This window comes from Sorex araneus, chromosome 1, assembly GCF_027595985.1.
Source record: "Sorex araneus isolate mSorAra2 chromosome 1, mSorAra2.pri, whole genome shotgun sequence".
Classification (NCBI taxonomy): domain Eukaryota; kingdom Metazoa; phylum Chordata; class Mammalia; order Eulipotyphla; family Soricidae; genus Sorex; species Sorex araneus.
Window position 1 is genome coordinate 245211065 of NC_073302.1, and position 25577 is coordinate 245236641.

The window sequence follows — 25577 nt, forward strand, 5'->3', positions numbered from 1 at the left end:
GCTAAGTGAAATTAGTCAGAAAGAGAGTGAGGGACATAGAATGATTGCACTTATTTGTGGAATATAAAATAACATAATATGAGACTAACCTCTATGGACAGTAGAGATAAGGGCCAGGAGGATTGCTCCATGGTTTGGAAACCTGCCTCATGTGCTGGGGGAAAAGGCAGTTGGGATGGAGAAGGGATCCCTAAGTTAAATAATAGTTGGAGGGATCGCTCAGGATGGGAGATAAAGAGAGAAAGAGAGAAAAAGTGAGAAAAAGAAAGAGAGAAATGCTGACAGGTGAATTCTCTATTTTTTTCTACATTCCATTGCCTAGGAACAAATCACAAAACTGCTAGCCTAACACAGTTTCTCTTAAGCCATCATAAGACTCAATAACTTTGCTCTATTCTTTACCTTTAACAACTCTGAGTTTGGAGGCTGGAGTATAGTGGGGAAGGCATTTGCCTTGCATGCGGCCGACCTGGGTTCAATCCCCAGCATCCCATAGAGTCCCCTGAGCCTGCCAGGAGTGATTCCTGAGTACAGAGCCAAAAGTAACCCATGAGCATCACCAGGCATGACTCAAAAAGTCAAAATAAAAACAGAACTCTGATATTCATACAGCAATCTATTTTTTTCTTCTATTTGTTATTCTACACTCAACAAAACATAACACAAAAACCACCAACCCAATTTCATGTTGCTTTAAAAACATAATTATAAACTTCGATTTGTCTAACATTTACAGAATATTATAGTTTATATCATACAAGAAGTGAGATTCACCTATACCAAATAGTATTTTAGTGTGTATAGACTTAACAAGAAAGTTAAATTAATTTACTTGTTGCTTGTAAACTGTCACAAGTAAAGACATCATAGCAAGACAGGACTAAGTAATTAAGTAAGTAAATAGACCAATTGCACATTTTCTTGAATATTTACCCTGTGCAGGTTAGGAGTAAAAGAGTGATTTCTTAGGGAGACATAGAACCAAAAGTAATAGGCACCATTATTTTGACCATTAGACAATTTCAAAGTAATGAACTTTCTGCTATAGTAGAAATACTCTGGATTATTATTATGAAAGACATCTCAAAATGGTGAGATAAGCTAGACATCTGAAGAAGTTAAAGTCAGATATACAAGCATCTAGATTACTCTATTAGTAGCATATATTTTAATTTCCAAACAGAAGTTAAAGCCTCTATGACTACAACAATTTTTTCCACTTCCAAGGTGATAGGCACTCCTAATGAAATGCAATGGAAACTCGGTTTGTTCGATCATTTCCAAAAGAAGCCATAAAAGACCCATAACTCTCAGTGGACAACTAAAACCCAAAATATAACTGACATTATTTTTTATGGTATATTTATATGATGCATGGTTCTTTGGGAATTTATACATTAATTTCTGATGTATCTGTTACAGTCTGAGACCTGCAGGTCAGAAGCTCCATTTTCACACCAAGGTACACATGAGTGAAGTCTGTGTTCAGGCTTCTACTTAAGAACCTTGATTTTACAATAGAAATAAAACTTAATTAAACAGCTCCACTCTCTCTCCTAGCACCCCATATTTGAGTCAAGGATATAGAAGCCAGCAACCAAAATATGGCCAGAGCAGTGGACACTCTCAACAGCAAAGTCTAAAGCCCAGGTCACTCAGAAGTGACCCCTGGTTTCACTAGGAGAACCTTATGCAGTGCTGGCGATCAGGGTTGGCCTAAGTGGATGTACACAAGGCAAGTAACTTGCTGGTAATATCTCATTAAAGGCTATCTCTTGGAACTGGAGTGGCCACACACACGAAATGGCTCCTCTGCTCCCTAAAGACTATCATCCTGGAGGGCTACTAATCACTTTTGGCACCCAGCGACTTCTTACAGAAATGCATCTAGACTGTGAAATTAGCTACAACCCCAGGCCGCCCAGGGAGGAGAAAGGTTTTTTTTCTCTCCTGGCCTCTTCTTTCTATGGGAGTGGCAGCGACAGCAGCGCCCATGTGGCAACTGCCATCTTCCAAACCCCATTAACTAGAGGTACGAGATTGCAGTGAGGTGGCGCGCAGGAGATCACCTGGGGTGTTACCGGTGCGCTCCCTGCCCAGACGAGAACTGGAGCGGCCACACATACGAAACAGCTCCTTTGCTCCTTAAAGACTATGATCCTGGAGGGCCTTGTCTTTCAGTGACTTCTGGCAGAAATCTCTCTGGACCTAATTACTAAAATATCAGAAATCCAAAATCGCGCAGCCACAATAGCGACCGCGCAAGCTCATATATTCTTCACTCTCAGCAATGGAAAACAAATTATCAAATGATGCCTTTTCAGCAGGTTTGATTGTTGGGGGGAAATTCTAAATAATAATAGTGAGTCCTCTGTTGAAATATTGAATGTACTCAAAGTATAGAGAGAGTAAAGTGAAGATCATTAGCCACTCAGGCGAGGGGGGGGTGGGAAGAGGGTATATCAGGGTTCTTGGTGGTGGAACATGTGCACTGGTGAAGGGATGGGGGTTTGATCATTATATGACTGAGACTTAAACCTGAAAGCTTTGTAACTTTTTTCACAGTGATTCAATAAAATAAAAATTAAAAAGAAAAAAAACCAAATTATTGAATAAATGATTTCATGTTAAAAAAACAAATAAAGGCTATCTCTTAAATGTCCTTGGTATTATTTATTTCAAAGGATCACCATGAATTGAAAAGGGTAAACATGATAGAAATAAAAGTGTAACTTTTCTCAACAGATTTGAATTCACGGGAACTCACCTCAAGTTTAAGTAGGTCAGCATCTGCAAATTAACGATGGCCTCTGGAATGACTCTGATACAATTATGGTACAGATTAAGAATCTCCAGTGATACGAAATGGCACAATTCCATTGGAACTTCAACCAGTCTGTTTTTAGATAAATCTAGGGGAAAAAAAAGAAAGAATATTTTGTCAACAGATGTTCAACATAATCCAAAATGATATTGTCAACTCTCAATATATTTTTCAACATTCTTTAAAATAAGCATTATAACCTAAATTTAGATCCGCATTATCATTTTTGCATCGAGTCACTGAGATGTTATACTTTTCATTTTCTAACATTATAACCCAATTTATAAGACAAATCAAAAATATTTCTGAAGGATTTTTGGTTCTATATTAAATTGTAAACTGGGGTCAGGTTTCAAGTTAACTGCATTTACAGGAACTCTCTGGGAGATGAACAGGCCTGGTGGTTCACTGTCTGTGCCTGATGGTATAAGGCTTAGCCCAGTGGTGCTTGAGACTCCCAGCACTATATTTTGCAGTGCTGAGGAAGGGGAGGGGGGTCAAGGGAGGAGCAGGAAGTGCCAGGAATCAAAGCTAGCATGTGCTTCCCTATGCAAGCCTCTCCTTGGCCCGAAAATTATTTTAAATGTATTCTCCCCTAAATAAGCTACAAAACTGCATTTAAAAATATACCTGCGTATGATTGATCATAATATTCACTAAAGTTTTTGTGCTCAAAAACATACGTCTCTTGAAACATGTCTTTTTTACCCTCAGCAAACAAGCAGTGGATACTAAAGAAATATCTCATTCACTAGAATTACTGACTACCAACAATGTACACAAACAAGACAATCAGGCATATTAGATACCAACATTGCCACGTGAGCAGCAGTAAAGCCGGGTCCTCTTCTCCAGGCGTACCAAAGATGGTAATAGAGCAATGTAAACACACTGTGCTGTTTACACAATCACCATCTCAACTAGAAAACTTCGGAATAGTCCCTAAAGCCTAAGTCTGGGAATAGTAGACATAACTGCCAAATAGTATGAAATACAGTATTCTAAAAGAGCTGCCACTCTCGAAAACAGTGCTGGGAACTTCATTTCTACTTTAACCAAATGAGTTATCGAGAATTGATGGAGAAAAGAAATTTGAAGTTGGCAGTAATCATCCTATTTTTTGTTTCAGATGGAAATCTGTTTTTTGGTTTGTTTTTTTTTGAGTCACACCCAGCGATGCTCAGGGGTTACTTCTGGTTCGTGCACTTAGGAATTACTCTTGGCGGTGCTCGGGGGACCATATGGGGTGCTGGGAATCGAACCCAGGTGGGCTGCATCCAAGGCAAATGCCCTACCCGCTGTGCTATCGCTCCAGCCCCGGAAGTCCGGTTTTCTTAAACCACTTACTGACCTTGCATGTTTATTGATTTGAAATGTCATCTTTATTGCATATTATATTTCCATATGGATATATCTGTGACTTGTATGTGCCTGCCCATCTTATCTTTTTTCTTTTTTTTGGGTGGTGATGCCAGGATTTGAACCCAGGTCCTAACAAAGTGCAAAGCAAGTACTCTACCACTGAGCTATATCTCCAAGCCCGACTTGCCATTTCTTTTATTTGTCTTATCTTTTCACTTATACACCACACTGCTTTATGTGTTTTTCCTGTCTGAAGAGGTGGCTTCCCTCAGAGCTTCTCTTTTCCTGCAAGGCAACTTTTTATTTCTGCATTATTATTGTAACATATGAACAGCAGCAACAACTTGTATAACAAGAACCAATGAAAAACTTCCTAGCAGTATTTTTTTCTCCATTTGAATACATTAAATTATGTGCATTAGAGATATCTGACACCTTTCTAATATATTCTTATTTAAAATGATAGTTTTTTTCTGTTGCTTAAACATTTCTTGTTACTTGTTAGCATTTAAAATATTCCTGCCCCCCACTTTTTTTGTGATTGTATGGGCCATTTCAGAAAATGTAGGGGGACCCAACCCAGAGCCTGACACAAAGAGTCAGGAGCTCCCAAGTGATACACATGCACTTCAGTCTTTAGAGCCAGCTTTGTGACCTTCGGGTAAGATCTTTACTCAAAATGCTTACTCTGAATCCTCCTTAATCACTTTCTTATGCAATCAGAGCAACAAAAAAACTGATTTGACATTTACATATTACAAACTGGCTATGATCAAAGAAAATGAGGGGGTTTATACATTCAGTCCTCACCATTACATGTTGAGGCAGGTGCTGTTATAATTCACAGTTACAGGTGAACATGAAGGCCCACAGGAAGCTTAGGTCACTTGCCCAAGGACATGGTAGCAGAGGTTAAAACCAAAACATTAGGTAGGAGAACAGGGCCCCATTACAGCTTTGGCCTTACAGAACTGCAGTACAGGGAAGAACAATGATTCATATCCAAGTGTCTTAGTAAAGAAAGAAACCAAAAGCTAGAGAGACTACAGGAGTTGAAGTATATGTCTTGCATGTGGCTGACTCCAGTTTAATCCTGGACACCACAGGGTTCCCCAGGCACCTTCAGGTGCAGCTCTGGAGCCCCTAAACACCACCAGGTGTGGCCCCAGAGGCCTCAGCCATGCAGGGTGACCCTGATATCCCTGACCGCAAGAACTGACAGCACCCCGTCCTCGGGCCCTTGCACTGAAACACTGCCCAGCAGATCAAATATCAACTTCTTCCCCTGAAAAAAAAATAAAATTTACAACTAAAAATTTCCAAGGAGATTAACAGATCTATTTAGATGTCTGGTTAGGATGTTTTAAATGTCCATAGTGTGGTACTTCAAGTTAAGTAACCTTTGACCAGGTCGCTGAAAGAAGAGTCCGTATCTTTACCCTTTAAAAAAAATTGTTTTTAAATGAATCACCGTGAGATAGTTGCAAAGCCTTTATGATTGAGTTTCAGCCATACAATGATCGAACACCAGTGTACATTTTCCACCACCAATGTCCCCAGTATCCCTCCGGTCACCCCCACCCCACCCCACCCCTTGCCTTATGGCAATTTCCTTCTTACTCTCTCTCTACTTTGGGGCATCATGTTTTGCAATACAGATACTGAGAGGCTATCATGTTTGGCCTTTTATCTACTTTCAGCACACATCTCCCATCCCAAGCGATTCCTCCAACCATCACTGACTTAATGATCCCTTCTCTATTCCAGCTGCCTTCTCCCCCAGCTCATGAGGCAGGCTTCTCACCATGGAGCAATTCCTTGTCTCCACTGTCCTTGGGCAGAGCACGTATCCTTGATGCTTATTTCTCATCCCATGCGGGACACTGTTCATTCTTTCTGGAAACCCACCCTGACATCACCCCTACATGGGCGGAACTGTGGATGTCACCACTCTGTGCAAACACAGTGAGGCCCAGAACCGTGTCTTCCCAGCGTCTGCATCTTAATTTATGTGTTCCCTGGAAAGCCATGACTACAGAGAGAAAACAATTCTGCTGTGGCCAAAGCAAGCTCTGCGGATGCCTAAAATAAAATGAATAAGTGGGAGATGGACTCGGGTGTGCAGTGCAGTTGGCCCGTTTGGAGAACCTATGTTGTTTTCCTATCTATAAGGAAGGTAGGGCTCAGGAGAAGTTGGACAGGAGGAACCCCACTCCCCAGAAACAACATCCTGCAAGGTTGGCTGCCCAAAGGCTCTAGCCGTGGGGGCTGACAGGCCAGCCCAGCTGGGAACTTCATCTGCAATATCTTGTTTTCTGGCTGGGAGAAAAGGTGGAATCTCAGAAATGGAAACCAAAGCTGGTTTAACAGGACCAAACGATGGGGCAAAGTGAGTTTAGGAGAGCAGCATTCATGAGTACAGCTGAGGGAAACGTATGTCCTTCACATCTAAACCCAAACCCCTGACACACCACGTCGAGCCTGGGGCCAGCTGGTTTCCTCCAATCCTAAGAAGTGGCTCGTGCCTCGCCAGCTCCAACCCTGGGTCAGGCGTCCCCAGAACCACTGCTCAAGTGAGAGTCTGGTTTGTCTGGGGCAACCTGCCCTCTCTGGGCCTGCTGGATCCCTGTTCACCTACTAGAAATAAGTGAACCTTCTAGAGCAGGGTGCTCTAGAAGTGTCTCTGCTCTCTTCCTATAGGTGACAGCTCCAAAATGTCCTCAGCATCGGCCTGCCCCAGACATCAACCTAGGCCTCAGCACAGACACCCCACCCAGTGATTCACACGCAGGGAGGAGGGGCCCTGCCAGGACACCTGCACGTTCAGAAATACCCTGGAGTTAGGGAGCGCGGCTGCCGGCAGCGAAGCAGAGCCCAAAGGTTGACTCATCTCTGCCGATGAAGATAAAACCGCCTGATGTATCCACGGTTAACTGACCAGAAATAATAAGCATATTCCTAAAGTTCTCTATGAGTCAGTCGAGATCTCCAGATACAACTCGACAAAATCAACAACAGCAACAGAATCATGTGAAACCATCAAGACTAGCTAAGTAATCCCTCAGCAGGAAGCCTGAGGTCGGCCCTGATGGCCTATTTAAAATGCCATCAGCTTGACTGGCCTCCTTACTGTCAACTACACTCTCACTGTTTGGTAGCACAGAGATGTCCTTCTAACGGAGCATCCAATTTATCTATTATCATGGCTTGTTAGTGTGTTCTCCCCCATCCCACACACATGCATACTGCAGTGTAAATTCCATGAAGGTTGGTATGTTTGCACTGTTCACTGGTATGCAGTAGGTGCTTAATACATACTTGTTGCATGAGGTGAATGGGGGCAATGGGAAAAACTGGTTCTTGGGTCCGAGAGCTTGAGTTAAATCCTGGTCCTACCACATAGGTGTGTAAACTTGATATCTGTGAGCTTTATGGATCTATGCCTTGTTTCTTCAGCTCTCATATAATACTACTTCTGGCCCCACAGAAGTAGGCCCAGAAGTATGGGATGGGATCAGTTGTTCAAAGACCCCGGAGCAATGCATGCTACAGAGGGAAACACTCTATCTCCATCATTAGTTAGTGGTGGGTTCTTTAAGACAGGAAGAAATGAGGTCCATGCTGGGAAGGGATTGTAATCCAACTGACAATCGCACGAAACCCCCTAGACAAGCACTCACTCATGGTGACAACAAATTTTAGAGGGATCTATTGCGAACCACAATACCCAAAAGAAGAGAGAGAACAAAAGGGAATGCCCTGCCAGAGAGGCAGGGTGAGGTGGGGAGTGGGGCAGGGAGGGGGAGGTGGGAGGGATACTGGGATCATGGTGGTGGAGAATGGGCACTGGTGGAGGGATGGGTACTCGAGCATTGTATGACTGAAACACAAGCATAAAAAGTTGTAAGTCTATAACTGTACCTCAAGGTGATTCACTGATAAAAAAAAAACTTAGAGGGAATATTAGAAAAAATAATTCTGTATAATCAGTGAAAAATTTATAAGTTGGTTTAAATTGCTAATGGTGAAAGAGGAAATAAGAAATAGAAAATAGAAAGTAGTTTCCTAAATTCCAGAAAGCATGAATGGCATATATGATTTTATTAGCAGATGGCATCTTTTAAGTCTACTATGTACCAGAAGCAATCATATATATGTTTGTGTGTGTGATCCTATACAGGACTTTTGAAAATAAAAGAATGCACTATTAAAATGTTGATAGCAAAATTAATTTCTTTATCTTATCTCTTATCCAAAGTGCTGCCCCAAAAGTTTCTTAAAGACCGGCATGTAGGTGATTGAAATATAGTTTTTATCTCAAGATAAAATCCTTTTACTGAAAGGAACTCTGAAAGGCTAATTCAGAGATATTCCCCCTCTTAGATACAATTTTCACAAATTACCTATAAACTGTTCTAAGTCCACAGACCTCAAGAGGAAAAAAATTAAGGAAAAGAGCAGAAGTAGAAGAAAGTATGCTTCTGAGAAAAAAATTATAGTTAGCACACATACATATGCATAAACAAAGAGTACTTATGAACAAGGACATTTGTAGAAAGAAAGAATCTTCGGGTCTGGAGTGATAGCACAGTGGGTAGGGCATTTGCCTTGCACGTGGCCAAACCTGGTTCAATTCCCAGTATCCCATATGGTCTCCTGAGCAGCACCAGGAGTAATTCCCTGTGCATCGCCGGGTGTGACCCAAAAAGCCAAAAAAAAGAGAGAAAGAATCTTCAATGAAAGTTTTAAATATAATGCCAGGACTCATCTAAATACTCTAAATATTATAGTACAATAAAATTGCAGCTCAAGAATATTAGCTGCTGAGACTGAACAATCTAGCAATAATGAATAAGTCCTTAAATATTTAAGGATCAAAGTATGCCTAAAATGTTCTGTTCATGAGAAAAAGTATATAACTAATTTTTAAACATTCTACATAAAATTATTCACAATAAAACATTTTAGGTGATGTTTTAGCTGCTACCCTGTGTTGGCCATTCCTAAAAGATTCTGTTTTGCTATGGTTTCACTATACAATGAATCATTTCCCATTTGCTTAGAGATAATTTTGGCTCTCAGACACAATAAAAACTGCCCATTAGTGGAAATTCCATTTTAAAATCACACCTTGAAGAGGAACTATTAGCCTTCTTTTAAACATAAAATGCTTTAAGTTACATTATTAGCAATGACCAAAAAAGTGAAAGCAACTCAAATGTCCGTGACGGATGATGGACAAGCAGAATGTGGCAGAGACATGCAAAGGAATGTGCTTCAGCCTTAAATAGGCAGGAAATTCTGACACAGGCTGCAACATGGATCAACCTTGGGGGCATTGTGCTAAATATGCCAGATACAGAAAGATAAATACTGTATAACTCCACTTCCAGGAGGTTCCCAGAGCAATCAAATTTATAGGGACAGAAGAGAGAATGGTGGTTGCTCAGAGCTCGGGGGAAGGCAGGATGAAGAGTCATTGTTTAGTGGGTGCAGTTTCAGTTGTGCAAGATGCAGAGTTCTGCAGATGGGCGGTGGTGACAGAAGCACATCAATGCAAAGGGATTTAATGCCACTGAACCATAGACTTAAAAATGGTTAAAGGGATAAATTTTGTTAATATTACTTTATCACAATATTTTAAAAGAATGATTTGTGTTTTCTTTCTAAAACTTCCTTTTCAATTATTTATTTTTATGCATCATGATTTACAAAGGTGTTGGTAACAGAATTTCAGGTACTCAATACTCCAACTTCAAACCCACCCATGTCAATGTCCCTCCGCCAGTGACACAAGGTTCCCTTCCTTCTCTCCCTCTCCACACTCAGCCTCCTTAGCAAATTCACTGTTGTTGTTTTAAATATTCTTATTATTGCTTGGGTCCATGTTTGCACTAGTGTTGGCTCTTGTGGTTCTGATGTACATAACTTACCTCACCTCCAGATCCCCAAAATGTCAAGACCACAGATTTGTCTTCCTTGCCAATCTGCCTCCTCATTTTCCTCACACCACACTCACTTGTTGTCATTCCCATTTCTATTATCCAGGGCAAAGGGTTGCCATCATTTGATACCCTTTATTCCTTTGGCTAGTTATTCTATATGCCACAGATTAGTGAGAATATCTGGTATTTATTCCTTCCCTCTGAATTATTTTGCTTAAAACACAATGCCCTCCAGTTCCAACCAAGCTGCAGTAAACTGCATGCTTTTATTTTTCTTACAGCTTCAAAGGATTAGAATGATAGCACAGCGGGTAGGGTGCTTGCCTTACACCCAGCTGACCTGGGTTCGATTCCTCCGTCCCTCTCGGAGAGCCCGGCCAGCTACCGAGAGCATCCCGCCCACACAGCAGAGGCTGGCAAGCTACCCATGGCATATTTGATATGCCAAAAACAGTAACAACAAGTCTCACAACAGAGACATTACTGGTGCCTGCTCAAGCAAATCGACGAACAACGGGAGGACAGTGCTACAGTGCTATAGCTTCAAAGTATTCTATTGTGTGTACACAATTTTTTTATTGTTAAATATAAAAATTTTTATTTGTATATGTTGACAATGAACATTATGAAAGAAATTAAGAGAACAGTTTATATTAGATGATCTCAGTGTGAATAAAATGCTTAACAATAGATTTATTCCTAAGTGGTAGGACTTACAAAATGCTACTGAGAGAAATTACAGAAAATCTATATAAGTGTAAAAACCGGCCATAGTCTTGGATTAAAGGAATTAAAAATTGTGAAGATAGCCATAGCACATAATATAATCTGAGACTCATTTGACTCCTCTGAACAGAATAAATGGCCCTGGGGAAAATGTGCATGCTAACCCTAAGAGGTTTGGGGGAAACGTTTGGGGCCACACCCAACAGTGCTCAGGGGCTACACCCAGCTCTATGTCTGGGGACTCTCTCCTAGGTCTGTGCTCGGGGGGCCATGTGGTGCCGGGGCTTGAACCTGGGTGGCTCAGTCAGTCTGACCTCTCTGGCCCCAGGAACAAGGTCCTGATAGGTGCGCAGAAGCTCTCACAGCTGCCTCACAGGGCTACAGCACAGGAATGCACTAGATGCAGGGATCCTCAGACCCTGGGCAAGAAACAAGAGGTGGGACAGGACAGCCCCATGCAGGACAGACTAGGGGAAGCTGCACAGGGGATGGAAGGGGAGGGCCCAAAACTCTGGGTCTCTGGAGTGCAAGTGGGAGGCCGGGTGTCGGAAACACCGTGAGTCATTAAAGCACATGAGTGATAAAGCCCAAAAGTAGAGTAAGAGAGGATGGGGGAAATTGTCTGCCACCGAGGCAGGGGAAGGGGTGGGGATACTGGGGATAGTGGTTGTGGAAAATGTGCGCTGGTGGAGGGATGAGTGTTCGATCATTGTATGACTGAAACTCAAACACGAAAGCTTTGTAAGTGTAGCACACAGTGATTCAATAAAAAATTAAGTTAAATTAAAAAATTTAAAAAACAAAAAAATTTTTTAAATTAAGTACATGAGTGAATACTTTACGTGCAACAAATACTGTATGTTTGACCCAAGTTGAACAGTAATGATAGCTGCTAACCATTCCGCTCACGGAGAGCATTGTCACACTGTATGTATGTAAGTAACTGCAGGAAGCCATACTCCACACACACTTCAAGTGACTGAAGAATCTGACAAGTGCTGCAGGATGACTAATTGGGTGAATGCAACGAAAGGGAGTTCCAGCAGCTCTCAAGAGCACTGACTTCCTGCACGTCCAAATTATACTACTGTGTTGGGATCAGAGGAAGGGAGTGGACTTTCTGTAAGCCGAGTGGGAGGAACATCCAGAAGCAAACTCTGACCTTCGTGGTCTCAGGCTTTAATGGAATTTAAGATCATTCCAGACTCACTATTAGAACAAAGCTGCACATTTATGAGCTGCTCGGTACAAAAATATTCAAATTCTCAGCCATAAAAGAAATAGTTTCTGATGTGTGTGTGGGGGGGGAGGGGTCCTTTAAAATAAAAATGACCAAACCATACATATCTTCTAGGGTTTTTTTTAACCTTGGCTGGGAGTTTTTGAAATCAAATCAAACACTCCGAAATAATCTAACGTCAGGTTCCCATAACCATTAATTATATAATTATATACTTTAAAAACAGCAACTAGTGGCCAGAGCAATTGTTCAAATTGCATGATTTGATCTCCATCTCCACAATGATGCCCCAAGTATCACCAGGAGTGATCCCTGAGCACTCAACACGGAGTGGCTCCTGAGCACTCAACACGGAGTGGCTCCTGAGCACTCAACACGGAGTGGCTCCTGAGCACCGGCGAGTGTGCCCTCAAAATGGAAGGAGAATAAATTAAATTAAAAATGAAGAAGCAGTAAATGAAAACACCAACAAGTTGAGACTGACTCTCTAACCCTCAATGGCCAGAGCAGCTGTCAAGTCAAATCGATGGAAGACTGAGCAATGATGCTCACGTGGCCGAGAGCAGGTCCCCGGAGATCAGGAGAGGGGCGCTGGGGATGCTGAAGCCGGCCAGGAGAGAAAGCGAAGATGAAGTAGACTGAGGGTATCAATGCCTGGAAGTGAGCTCAAAAAGAATTCAGGGGGAAAAAAACTAGGTTTGTGGGTAATGGTGAAGAAGAGAGTCAAACTGCGTTTAGTTTTTGACACATTGACTGAAGATATCCAAGTGGAATAATCTACTGGCCATTAAATTACGGGTCTGGGCCCATGAGAAAGATCTGAGCTAATTTTAGAAAAAGACACTGGCACAGAAAGAACTGGCCATACTTGATGTCACCCTGGAAGAATGTCAAAAATGGGGAAAGAAATGAGCTACAAAAGAATGTGCCAGCAGTTGCTATCATAAAAGCAATGCTTTTCTCTTTTGGTCACAACTTCTGGAAACCGACCTAAAGATTTGACTCTAGAGTCCAAAGCCACTGAGTCAAAATCCAGAGCTGTTTCCACTATAGCAATCTATCCATTTAATTATGTTTATTACATAATCCAATGATAATGATGATATTACACAGATAACCCCGACCAAGTGTGTCACATGACCAGAACATTTAATGGTCACATCATTGTCCATCCTTATTTAGGAAGCAGTCCTAATCCAGGGTTTAGAATAGAGTATTTTTCAGTTATACTTAGGGTTACTCTCAAGTCCTAAAATAACAAAAATATTGCAGGCTAAGCTACCAACGCAACTGAGAACTTCAACTCCTTCCAGAAATACTTTGTGAAGCAGCTTTTCTTTTTTTTTCCTTAACCCAAAAATATGAAACAAAGAATGAACTGTCTCCAAAGTGCCTGGTTTTCCAATTTTTAAAGTTCACATTTAGCTAGGGCAGCACTGATAAGAAAGGCATTTTTGTGGTAGTGATTGAATATAGCATTTTCCATTATAGGAATGTGATTGTTTTGTTTTGTTTTGTTTTGTTTGGGACCACAGCTTGCTGTCCTGACTCTGCACTCAGGGGTCACTACTGATAGAGCTCAGGGGACTATATATGGTTGTGGGAATTGAACCTGGGTTGGCTGTGTGCAAGGCAAGCACCTTACCCACTATACTATTGTTCAGCCCCATGTAGGAATATGAATTTGAAGGCTAGAAATGATTTTTTCATTTGATTCCTGCATCCTTTTTATAGATGTAACTGGAAGCTTACAGTTGAGCCAAAAAGTAATAAATAATATTGCTGATAACAGACCAAAAACTGCTTCACATTATTACCTCCTAGAAACTATGCTGGAAATATAGCTTATTCAAATAAATCAAGAAAATATATTTAACCATCATATTATTTTTGAATGTATTATTTATACAAGATTTTATCATAAATAAAATTGCTACTTTGGAGAATTTTTTTTCCCTCTCATTCTCATCTGGAGTTCATAACAAATATTTGTTACCCATATTTTTTAAAGCAATAACTTTCACCAGAAGCTCTGAAAATGAGCCAGTAGTTAGAGAATACACTCATATATCTATCCTCTTCAAGTCTCTGATATTATGTTTTAAACTGGAAAATGAAAGATTTTCTTTTTTCATTATCGACTGCTTTGCAAACAGTTTGAAACTTAAACAGTTGAAAATATATCCCACCCACAAATTAAAAGTGTGTGTCAGTCCTATGCTAAAGGGAACATGGCAATACAGATTTTCGAACTTTCCAAGTAATCGCCACCTATGCACGCACATGTATGTCCACACCTCTGGCATCAACTCACTGAATGGCTCCTAACTAGCAAATCCAGGCCTGCTGGTTCTATCATGACCACATCATTATTGAGCACTGTATTCCGGGAACATCGAACTGTATTCCAGGAACTTTCATAAATTGTCAAGCAGATTAACAGTAAAAAAATTTTTTTAATAATTTTTTCAGAGTTGAGCTGAGTCAAGGCCAAGGAATCAAGTTTCAGTGCTCATGTTTATATGTTATTTAATGGATAATTTCCACATATTGCTATTTTTACAAATAAAAACTATTCTGTCACTGTCACTGCGGGCACCAGTAATGTCTCCATTGTGAGACTTGTTGTTACTGTTTTTTGCCTATCGAATATGCCATGGGTAGCCTGCCAGGCTCTGCTGTGTGGGCGGGATACTCTTGGTAACTTGCCGGGCTCTCCAAGAGAGGCAGAAGAATCAAGCCCGGGTCGGCTGCATGCAAGGCAAACACCCTACCCGCTATGCTATCGTATGTGTTATATTATACCCCCTTCATCATCATCAAATAAAGTTTCATAATAATAGTACTCCAGAGCTTGATGAAAAATATGCAAGACAGCTAAGAGATGAAGGACCAAGCCCAGGAAGAGGTTAGAAGCCATCTAGAGCCTGGAAACTGAAAATTGCTTTCTGTAGAGACAATCACTCTCAACACGCATTCCAAAGGAGACTGAATGCCAAGTGCCCTCGAGAACCCACTTCGGAGCCTGTAGTTTAGGGAGAAATGTTTGCTATGGAAAGGATGCAGAAAATAATCACATTCATGTTTCAAGAAACCACATGCATACAGCAGAGAACAAACAAAATTACAGTTTTCCAAAATACCTCAGAGTTGAAAGCCTGCAAAAAGCCTCAAATCTTTAATGCAGATCTAAAATAGAGTTCAGAGAGGAAGAAGGAGGCAGATCCCAATTTTGAGGTCTCCCAGTGGCATTCGACAAAAAGATTCCCAGATCTTGACCCCACCCCCTCCCCCCCTGGCCAGGCAGAAATAGAAGGGAATTGGGTGGAACTGCAGAAAACCAGAGAAAACCAGATCTCCCCAAGCCCAGCCTGGGAGCTTTAGGATAAAAAAGTTTGTAAATGCCTTATGTAAATGACTGGGCTACCTCATTTATCTTTCCATCTCCCATATATTAAATTAACTAGCATTTTCTCACCATTGTTCAGAATACAAGAATGACTGTATTTTTAAAAGGAAGGGAAGCCAAAATGCTTTCTCCCCAAGTGTTTAAAGCCTCATTGCAGTATGTAATTTCCATCTAACCAACAGTGCAGTCTTTTCCCAGTCCAAATTTCTGAATGCATCCAAAGGCAACTGACAGTGAAACAGAACTGGTCAAAGCTGCTTGGCCAAGCTGTCACCAATTTATGGGGCACAGAGACAAAGAAAGTGCACTCTTGGTCTTCTATGACAGACCATGGTAAAACAAAACACATCAACATTTAGCTGACTGTGATTTATGAATCCTTACGTCCAATCTTGCTATACATCTAATAATCAAGGTCATTCTTCAATCAGTTTGCTGAGAAAATAGCAACTGTGCATAGGAAAAACCCTCAGTAATTTTTAGAAATGGGTTAGCAATATAAATTGATGATAAAATTATCATCAATATTCAATAAGAATTCACTGAGTAGCAAGAATATGAATGGCAGTGGGTGAAAAAGAGGAAGGAAGGAAGGAAGGAAGGAAGGAAGGAAGGAAGGAAGGAAGGAAGGAAGGAAGGAAGGAAGGAAGGAAGGAAGGAAGGAAGGAAGGAAGGAAGGAAGGGAGGGAGGGAGGGAGGGAGGGAGGGAGGGAGGGGTAAGGGAAAAGGAAAGGAGGATGAAAGAATCAATTGCAAAACTAACTCTTAAACTGAAAACTATAATTAATGGAGAGAAAGGGAAGGTGCAGGGTTGGAGGAATGAGCATAGGGGTCTTTTCATTGGTGGGCTGGCACTGCAACATCTTGGTAAGTGTGGGAAAATCTTATACATAAATAAAGGTTAAAGCTAAACTAAAATTATGTAGTCCTATTAGCCAATGATAAATCAATAGCTTTTTTTTTTTAAATTTGAAATGCTGTGGAGGGGAAAATTGCCATTTGGTCCCAGGAATGAGATCCCGTGAACATCATAAAGAGTATCCTCAAAATCCTCAGTATCCACTCTGTATCTTCCTGAATTCTCCCTCAGCTCCACTTTTCTCCCCCACCTTGGCACCTGAATCCTGTCTATTGAAAACCCACTGGGGAAGTCTCTGCTGCATCAGGCATTCCAGGCTGTCTACCTTCTCTCTCTCATCCTGCTTGGTTGCCCGAGAACACGCCTCTTTCTCCCACAGTCCCTGTTCTTGGATAGTGTCTGTTCAAGGTACATGGCAGGAGCTACTTCAACAAGTTACTCTTATGCAGTCCCAGGGATCAAACCGGGGTTAGCCCTATGCAAGGCAAGTTTTCTCTAGCTCATAAGGATCATGGCATTATAGTTCTTGGGAAAATTCCTTTGAGTGTGCTTTCTATCAGTATTCGGGGATATTTAGGTATGCCACTGCCAAATACGGAGTGAATAATGCATTCCAAATGGTGTTTTAATTACGACATGGGCAATCTAATGCTATGATCTGTGATGTTTAGCAGCAGCAAAGGAAGAGGTCTGTCTTGTTATACAACATTTTCTACGATGTGAATAGGCCAGTAGCCGGGACCTGTGGCAGGGGTCATGCTGGGTCACTCCTGACATGCATCCCACCACACACACACACACACACACACACACACACACACACACACACACACACACACACACACACACACACACACACACACAGTCACTCACTCACTCACTCTCACAGACCAAGGAACAACAGCAGCATAAAGTACACAGTGGAGCCAATATCCCACGGAGCTTGAGGGTGCCTATACCTTCTCCCTTCAGGGTCTAACCTATCAGCTCATCTCAAAACTGTCCTCAGCACAGTTCTCTCCCCACAATTCTCACGGATCTCAGCGTGTCTCACTCTCCCATCACTCAGCATCCTCCTAGTCTCCCTTGCATCTCCTTCCAGCAAGCAGCCCCACACTTTTTAACAAACTAAAGCCATAATCATAGTGTGTAGTACATAGTAGGAACTTAGTATATTTTCTGAAATGTGCTAGTGCTAGCCTTCTGGTTTTAAGTTTTTTTTTTTAGGGGGTGTGGAGGAAGCTGTTAGTTTTACTGTTTTGTTAGCATTGTTTTCACAGCTTTGCTGTTTGTAATCTGTGATAAATCCCAATCCTGTATTTCCCACAAGCCACATTTGAGTTTGTAGAACTAAAGGTTTTCAGGAATTTCTTCATCAAGTTATCACAGAGATACCTATCATGTTAATTCGGACTGTGGAAACCAAGAAAAAGAGAAAACACTGTGACTGTCTCAAGAACAAAACATAGGTGTGAATGTGCAAATTAAAAGGAAAACCTGTAGAGAAGAAATGATATTGTTTTTCAGATGCACTGTTGTCGGAAATGACAGATACTACAGGTGGACTCCAGCCACCCATGGGCATGCTCCAGGGGTAACAGGCCCCAGGCACTGCACCCTTCTCTTCGCTGGGCAAGAGTGCATCACCAGTGGCTTGTAGGGGAGCTGAGTAGAGAGAAGAAAACGAGAAGAGAAAAAATGGGGGCTGGAGCGATAGCGCAGCGGGTAGGGCATTTGCCTTGCACGCGGCTGACCCGGGTTCGATTCCCAGCATCCCATATGGTCCCCTGAGCACCGCCAGGAGTAATTCCTGAGTGTAGAGCCAGGATTAACCCCTGTGCACTGCCAGGTGCGACCCAAAAAAGCAAAAAAAGAAAAACACGGGGAAAATGACAGGACGGGTCATGACATGAGAACACAAGAGAGCACAAGACTGAGTTCTCAACTCTGCCTATAATTAGGGACTTGCATCACCCATTTAATCCTCTGGCCCCAGTTTCCCCATGAGTCAATAAAATCCAGTCAGATTTAAAAGTCCTCGATACTAAGTGAGAGGAAAGGGTGAGAAATGGAGCAATCCCTCCTTACTACATTAGTTCCCTTAGGAAGATGGGGGTTCAGCTCGTATCATGTTTACAGGAACAAACACCAGCACTCAGGGCAGCAAGCAGATGCATACGACCAAAATGCTACTATCAAATTTCACCTGGACACAAGCATAAGACACCAGTCAGCTGGGAGAAAAAAAATTTTCTAAATGACCAAGAAATTTCTCCTTTCTCCAAGTGGTACACACACAAGCAAATGAACAAACCAAACTCCAAACCTAGAGTTGTCTGACTCCAAATCACAGGTCATTTCATGCAATTAGGCTATCTAAATAAAAGGTACACGAGGTATATGAAAACTCCTAAGCATGCCTCAAACCTGAATGGGAGAAATATACATAAAGAAATTAAAACACTAAAACACTTGTACTTATCTCAATCGCAATAAAACAGGGGAAGTCGGGATATTATGATCACTTTCATCTTTTGTTTTTGTTTGGGGGTGCACTTCTTAGTTTTACTGCATAAACCCATTGATGGGGGTAGAGAGTGAAAGAAGACAAAAAAAGCAGAGATGGCTATTTATTTCAGGTACTACCATTTTCCCTCCTTCTTTGTATTTAAATTTAAAAGCATCATATCCTGAGCACAGATTTCATTGTGCCATCCGTGACCCCTATCAGTAATACGACCACAGGAACTGTGCTTCAGAGAGAACTGCTACCACCCATTTCTGTGCATAAAAAGTGCTAAAAGTGATATGATGAAAACTGAGTCTAATGTTACACAATTTGTACATAAATGTCATTATCAAGGTTGCTAAGCTTAAAACCTAATTAAATAGAAACTAATCTACACATAAAGGAAGTGTTTCTACTACATAACTCCTTGAATTACCCATAAAATTACTCAATACAGCACCATGTGTGAAGCAGTGGAAAACATAAAATGATGGAAAATTGATAAAATATCACCTTACAAGTTCATTACCCATTTACCATTTACAATTTAATTTAATTCTGTCCATACTTATAAAATGCTCACTCCTTCCAAGGCACTATCCAATAAATATATATCTATGTATTTACATTTATATATATATTACATAATAGGATATTTTGGTAGTAAATTGTAATTTAGGTAGTAATTTAGGATCCATATCAAGGTATGATCCCTAGTTTCATATGTATCAAATTGGTCTCTGTACTTCAAAAATGAAACTTTCCATCTTTCTATCTAATTATCACTAACGATCTATCCTTCCATCCTTCCATCCATCTATCCACCATTTGTTGGATAAGTATCCAACAAATATCTTATGTGTCTGTACTAGAACCTTGGGATTTAAAGATGGGAAGTTGGGCTGGAGAGATAATAAAATAGGCAGAGATCTTTCCCTGCATTTGGCTGGATTGGGTTCACTTCCCATCACCCCATGTGGTGCCCTGAGCACAGAGCCAGCAATAAGTGCTGAGCACTGGCAGGTATGGACCTCTCCACAAAAAAAAGAAAAATAAATAAAATGCAAAGTCACTGCTCCTTTTCTCAGGTATTTCCAGTCTAATGAAGGAAAAATCCCCTACAGACAGAATGCACTGCAGCAACACGATGACTTTTAAGTGTGCCCTCCTCTGCCCCGTCATCGCCATGGCAGCAGTACTCCCAATGGCCAGTCTAAAGCAGCCTAAGGGCTGTCATCAACAGATGAATGGGCACATCAAATATAGAGGATACATTGGATCATTGTTCAGGTTTACAGAGAAAGGAAATTCTAACACATGCTATACTATGGTGAGTCTCCAGGACTTCATGCTATGTAAAGTATGCCGGATGTAGACAGAAAATGGCAATAATTCCACTTCTATGAGGTGCCCTGAGGAGTCTAATTTCAGAAACAGAAAGTTAGAATGGTGGGTGTCATGGGATGGGGGTGGGGAGGCAGACATCTCTTGTGCATTGAGTTCCTGTGTTGCACAATGAAGAGTTCTATAGAAGTGGTGGTGATGACTACCCAACCACACAACTATATTTGGTGTCACTGAACAGACATGTGAAAATGGTTCAGATAGTAACTTTTATGTTGCCTATACTTTACCACAATCAATTTTCATCGAGTAAAACATGTCCCCAAATTCCTGTCATTATTCTGTTCTTCGTATTAACTCCCTCTTACATGAGCAGGCCTTTGTAGCTCCCTCCATGAATACAACTAATCAGCGAATGCCAGTCACAAAGTAACCGCCTTTCAAAGTTCAGCAGGTTTGCCAGACTCTCACTCCGGGAGTCTACAGCCACCACAAAGGAAGTCTAGCTACCTGAGGAGGTTTTCAGAGGCCATCTCAGTAAATGTCTCAGAAAAGGAGCACAGGGTATTCACTCACAGCTGGAGGACTCTTCCCGGCCCCACACGTGTAAGCAAAGAAACTCTCAGATCAACTCTGAACCACTCTCTTGTCTGCATGAGACTTTGAGCCATAACTCCCCATTGTGCCCAGTCGACATCCACCGTTCCGACTCAAGCGCCAAAATAGATGATAGCTATTATTCCAAGCCACAGCCTGGGGTTAATTTGTTCCATGGAGACAGGTTGCTGAAACAGAGGCATGCAGAAGATATTGGGGAGTTAAGAAGACATACTCTTGAAATGTGAGAGTCTCAATATGCCAACAGGTATCTCTGAACACATGGGATGGGAAGAACGCAGGCATCCACAGAGATAAAATGGCACAGATGGGGTGTTATAAGTGCTCTGGCTATCATCTGATCAGAACAGGGATAATGGAAGAAGATGAGGCTAAACTGATTTCTCAGGTAGCTTCTTAAACTACTCGCCCTTTCCACTCGCCCTTTCACCCAATGAATTTTTACACGCTAGGTATACAGCTGTATATAGTATAGGCAAATACATCAATCATGTACTGATAATCACAAAATCACTTTAAAATATGTTTAAAAGCTGCCTAACACCATATGGGGTTATGACCTACAGTTTAAGAAGCTGGGTCTGCGGGTCTCTGTGTACTTGACCAGAGGCTGTGAGTGTGACTGGAGGCCACAGGAAGACAACCTCAACTAATGATAGCTTCTGCGAGAAAACTCCACTCCGTGAGTAGATGCCAATATGACAAGGAATAAAATGTATCTTGAAAATGTAATTCCCAATCTGAAGTTACTAGATTAAGCTCATCATATCATATTTTTAAAAAATTAATAATTTCATTCAGTGTTCATATGCTTTTCTTTTTCCCCTCCTAACAATAACAGATTGTGTTGCCTGTATACAGAGCTGAATCCTATCATTGTAAGCCCTGCCCCTCCCCGGCCCAGGCCCTTCTCACAGCACTCTATGCTCCGTGAGTCCCGGCAAGACTTTCCAGCCCTGGACACCTCTCAGTGTTCTCCGCAGATTCCAACCACCATTTCAAGATGCACCCATGGCCTCTTATCAAGGGAAAATAAAAGAAGCACATTCCACTGAAAACAGAGATCGATCACTCGCCTAGTTCAAGTCCTAATGGGCAGAGATGGGCGGGGAAGAGAGAGCAACACTGCCAAAGCACCATCACTTGAAACGAAGTTCAGTGAGTCTAGCCAGTTCTCAAAGTGCTTTCTTTAATAGGGTCGAGAATACAAACTTTCTCAGACTTGACACTGGTGAGATCAAACCTCAGAGAACAGAAATTAAAATAAGGGAGCTCTTACAATGGAATGTCCTTTTGTGTCCACAGATCTTAAATTTTATATAAACCCAGTGCTGTGGAAAGTGTACTGCTAGTTAAAAAAAATGAAGAGATAATATAGCTATATATCCAAAGCACAAACTCAACAGCACTGTAAACATGAGATCTAAGCTGCAACCACTGTACTTTGTAATGTGCTTGTCCAGGCACTGGTGGGATTGGTGTTTGAAACATGGCACCTAAAACGCAACTATCAATAACTCTGTAAGTCGCAGTTCTTTAATTAATTTTTTTAAATTTAAATGGAGAGATCACTGTATCACTGTATCACTGTCATCCCACTGCTCATAGATTTGCTCAAGCGGGCACCAGTAACATCTCCTCTGTGAGACTTGTTGTTACTGTTTTTGGCATATTGAATACGCCACGGGTGTAGCTTGCCAGGCGATGCTGTGCGGGTGAGATACTCTCGGTAGCTTTCTGGGCTCTCTGAAAGGGGGTGGAGGAATCAAACCCGGGTCGGCCGTGTGCAAGGCAAACGCTCTACCCACTGTGCTATCATTGGTATAAATTATTCTGAGTCAAGAATAGGGGGCAGGGTAGCAGTAGCAGGAAGAGGAGATTGGCAGAATCACAAATGGAAGCTGATGGACTTAATTAAACACATTCCTGGAAGGAAAAGTTGAATCTAAACAACAAAAAATTAGACCATCCAAGGATAAGTAAACTTTTATCTTACTTGAGGAGATGCTGGGCACCTTACCTTATGAATGTTAATGTTGTACAGATACTTTATTTAAAGCTCTTGAGCAAATCGTATACTTATGGCTTTTCTTATCCTACAAAGTATCCACACTATTACCTTTATGCAAAAGCCTCTTAGTCAGCACAATATAATAACCACAAGCATGCTCTTTTAGCAAGAGCGCACAGAACTATTACTACAACTACTATCATTACCACTCAAATTAGGCCCCAGGAATTGCTCCCAAGATGAAGCAAAATAACATTAAACACATCAGATGGTAGGTCCCCAGATCACAAGGAAAGGGGAGTCCTTCGCCGGCTGCCCTATGTGGAAGCAGAATGCAAAGCTCAGTCTTAAGTCTCTCGCTCAACTTCAGTGGATGCAAATGACAGACTAGTGTCTTTTAACTACACTGAAAGCTCCCAGTCCAGCTTGCTCTGGGACCCGTGCCAGTGGGGGATAAGCCATTACACCATGCATCTCTCTCCAAATGTTTTCCCATAAGGTTTCAGCTCAGCAAGCAGTATGACACAACACAAAGCTGCATGACCAAACTCTTTACAAAAAAAAAAAAAAAAAAGGAAAGAAAAGAAAAGGGAGGGGGGTGAAAAGGATCTTGATAGATATGCCAGTTTTACCACAGTGTTCTTGAACGCTGCTGAAAATTTCTGCAGGCTATCAAGTTGTTCGAATTAGAAAGTAACGTTCTTACTTTATTTCATTGTATGAACTGTCACTGTCATCCCATTGTTCATCGATTTGCTCGAGCGGGCACCAGTAACGTCTCCATCCTGAGACTTGTTGTTACTGTTTTTGGCATATCTGATAGGCCACAGATAGCTTGCCAGGCTCTGCCGTTGGGGGATATATACCCTTGGTAGCTTGCCTGGCTTTCCGAGAAGGGCGGAGGAATCGAACCCGGGTCAGCTGCATGCAAGGCAAATGCCCTGCCCGCTGTGCTATCGCTCCAGCCCATTGTATGAACTAATTTCAGTAAATAAATTAGCTCAGAGTTCCTATTTTCTTCTCATTTTACAGGTTCTATGGTTCCTTGAAAGTCTCCCCTTGTGTTTACTTACCAATAAGCATTCTTTGAATTGTGCTACTAGTCACACACAGTCTTTTTGGCGTAAACCTCATGGGCATAAAAGGAGCGAAGAAGGTTTACTGGTACTGGAAATACAATCCACTTACAAGGGTTCTGCAAGTCAATGCTGCTGCTGGAGACACCGTCATGATTTGCACTGATTTTTAATGAGCTTCTGCAGGCAAAACACTTGCAGATGCTTGTCTGTTAGGAAATATGCAAATCACACCCGCCCGAGCTGAAGAGAATTAAAGTTCTAGTTAATGGCTGAGACTGTACAACTCTTTTATTTCCTTCGGAGGGCTCCAGTGTTGCAGACTTGTTAATGGTATACTCCATGAACCACACAGGTGGTTGGTCAACTGGTATTCAATCAACACAGGACTTCCTACTCTAGGTAAAACCAGAAAAAAAAAAGAATGTGCCTATTTGGGGTTCTGCTTTATGAAAGTTATTTATTATACCAAAGTTTTGTCAAAGGATTTCTTTAAGTAGCAACTTCTGCTTGCATTTTCCATATCACTCAGTTTACTCAGGACTGATTTACACACAATCTTCTGCAAACATTCCTATTACATTAGGAAGAATAGTGCAATATTTGTTTGATGTTTATAAAATATCAACTGATGTTTTATAAAACTGATGTCTGGAGCACAGACATAATAAACCTATGTTTCATCCATCTGCAAAATCCTTTCTACATCCAAGTGCACAGAGAACAGACTAGAAGGGGGTTTCAGGATCAAGAAATAAAAACAGACTTCTCAAGCAATGCTCTCACCCATCCAATGAGCTTTCTATCTTACTATCATAATGCAGTATCCAAAGTATCAAATTCTTCAGAAAAGTATTATGCACACTGATTAAAAGGTGCTTACCAACTCCCTGTGCTGATTATTATCCCGAGCTTCCTTCCTGTAATTTTATTTATAGATGTTACAGTATCAAATTTATTCATCATAACTATTATATTTATGGTATGTATTTCCTTTTTTTTCTCTGAGAAACATATGAGAGCTATGGAGTGGGGGGGAACCCATGCCAAATTCCATCACTGCTCACTGGGGCTTTGTTCAAAGTGTTCTAACTGGTCACTAATCCCAACTTCCCTCCTCACCTAATGCCACTAACACTCTGTTGCAAGGATGCACATGGAAGTTGTTCCTCTTTTGTTTCCTTTGCCCCCCCCCGACCAAAGGCTAAAGTTGCTGGTGATGTCATCCAAGCGCTCGACACCTGGAAGTCCGCTTCACCTCCATGCAATCAGGACATATGCATGGCACTCAGCTCAGATGATCTCTAGCACTAAGTCACAGCCTGGTCCTAATGTGGCTCAGAGCTAAATGAAAACAATGCACGTGTGGACAGAAATAAAATACACGAGTATCTTAGTGCATCTCCCCATAGTGTGGAAAACATCCCTTTGCTGAAAGAATAAGACCCGATTCACTACTGGCACGGTACTTTAAGGTGTTCTGTGTGGACCAGCAGTGGGGGGTTCAATGTACTCATGCATGTCTCTAATGATCCCCTCACCCCATCAATGTTCTGGATGCTGAAGTGTAGGACATGAAGAAAAGGGAACTGGAGGGGAGGAGCGATGTGGGTTGTGGCTAGCTAAAACCCTGTTCCTGTTCTCAGAGTCCCCA

At 41.5% G+C, this 25577-nt stretch overlaps 1 protein-coding gene across 4 annotated transcripts in view; it reads right to left on the reverse strand.

Annotated features, from left to right (window-relative positions):
- Nucleotides 1-25577, reverse strand: part of LRCH1 (leucine rich repeats and calponin homology domain containing 1) — a 198897-nt gene that overhangs the window by 102658 nt on the left and 70662 nt on the right. For all 4 annotated transcript variants that reach the window (XM_055131747.1, XM_055131735.1, XM_055131741.1 and 1 more), the window contains exon 2: nucleotides 2768-2912. In XM_055131747.1, coding sequence (XP_054987722.1) covers nucleotides 2768-2912 — 145 coding nt within the window. The remainder of the gene's footprint in view (nucleotides 1-2767; nucleotides 2913-25577) is intronic.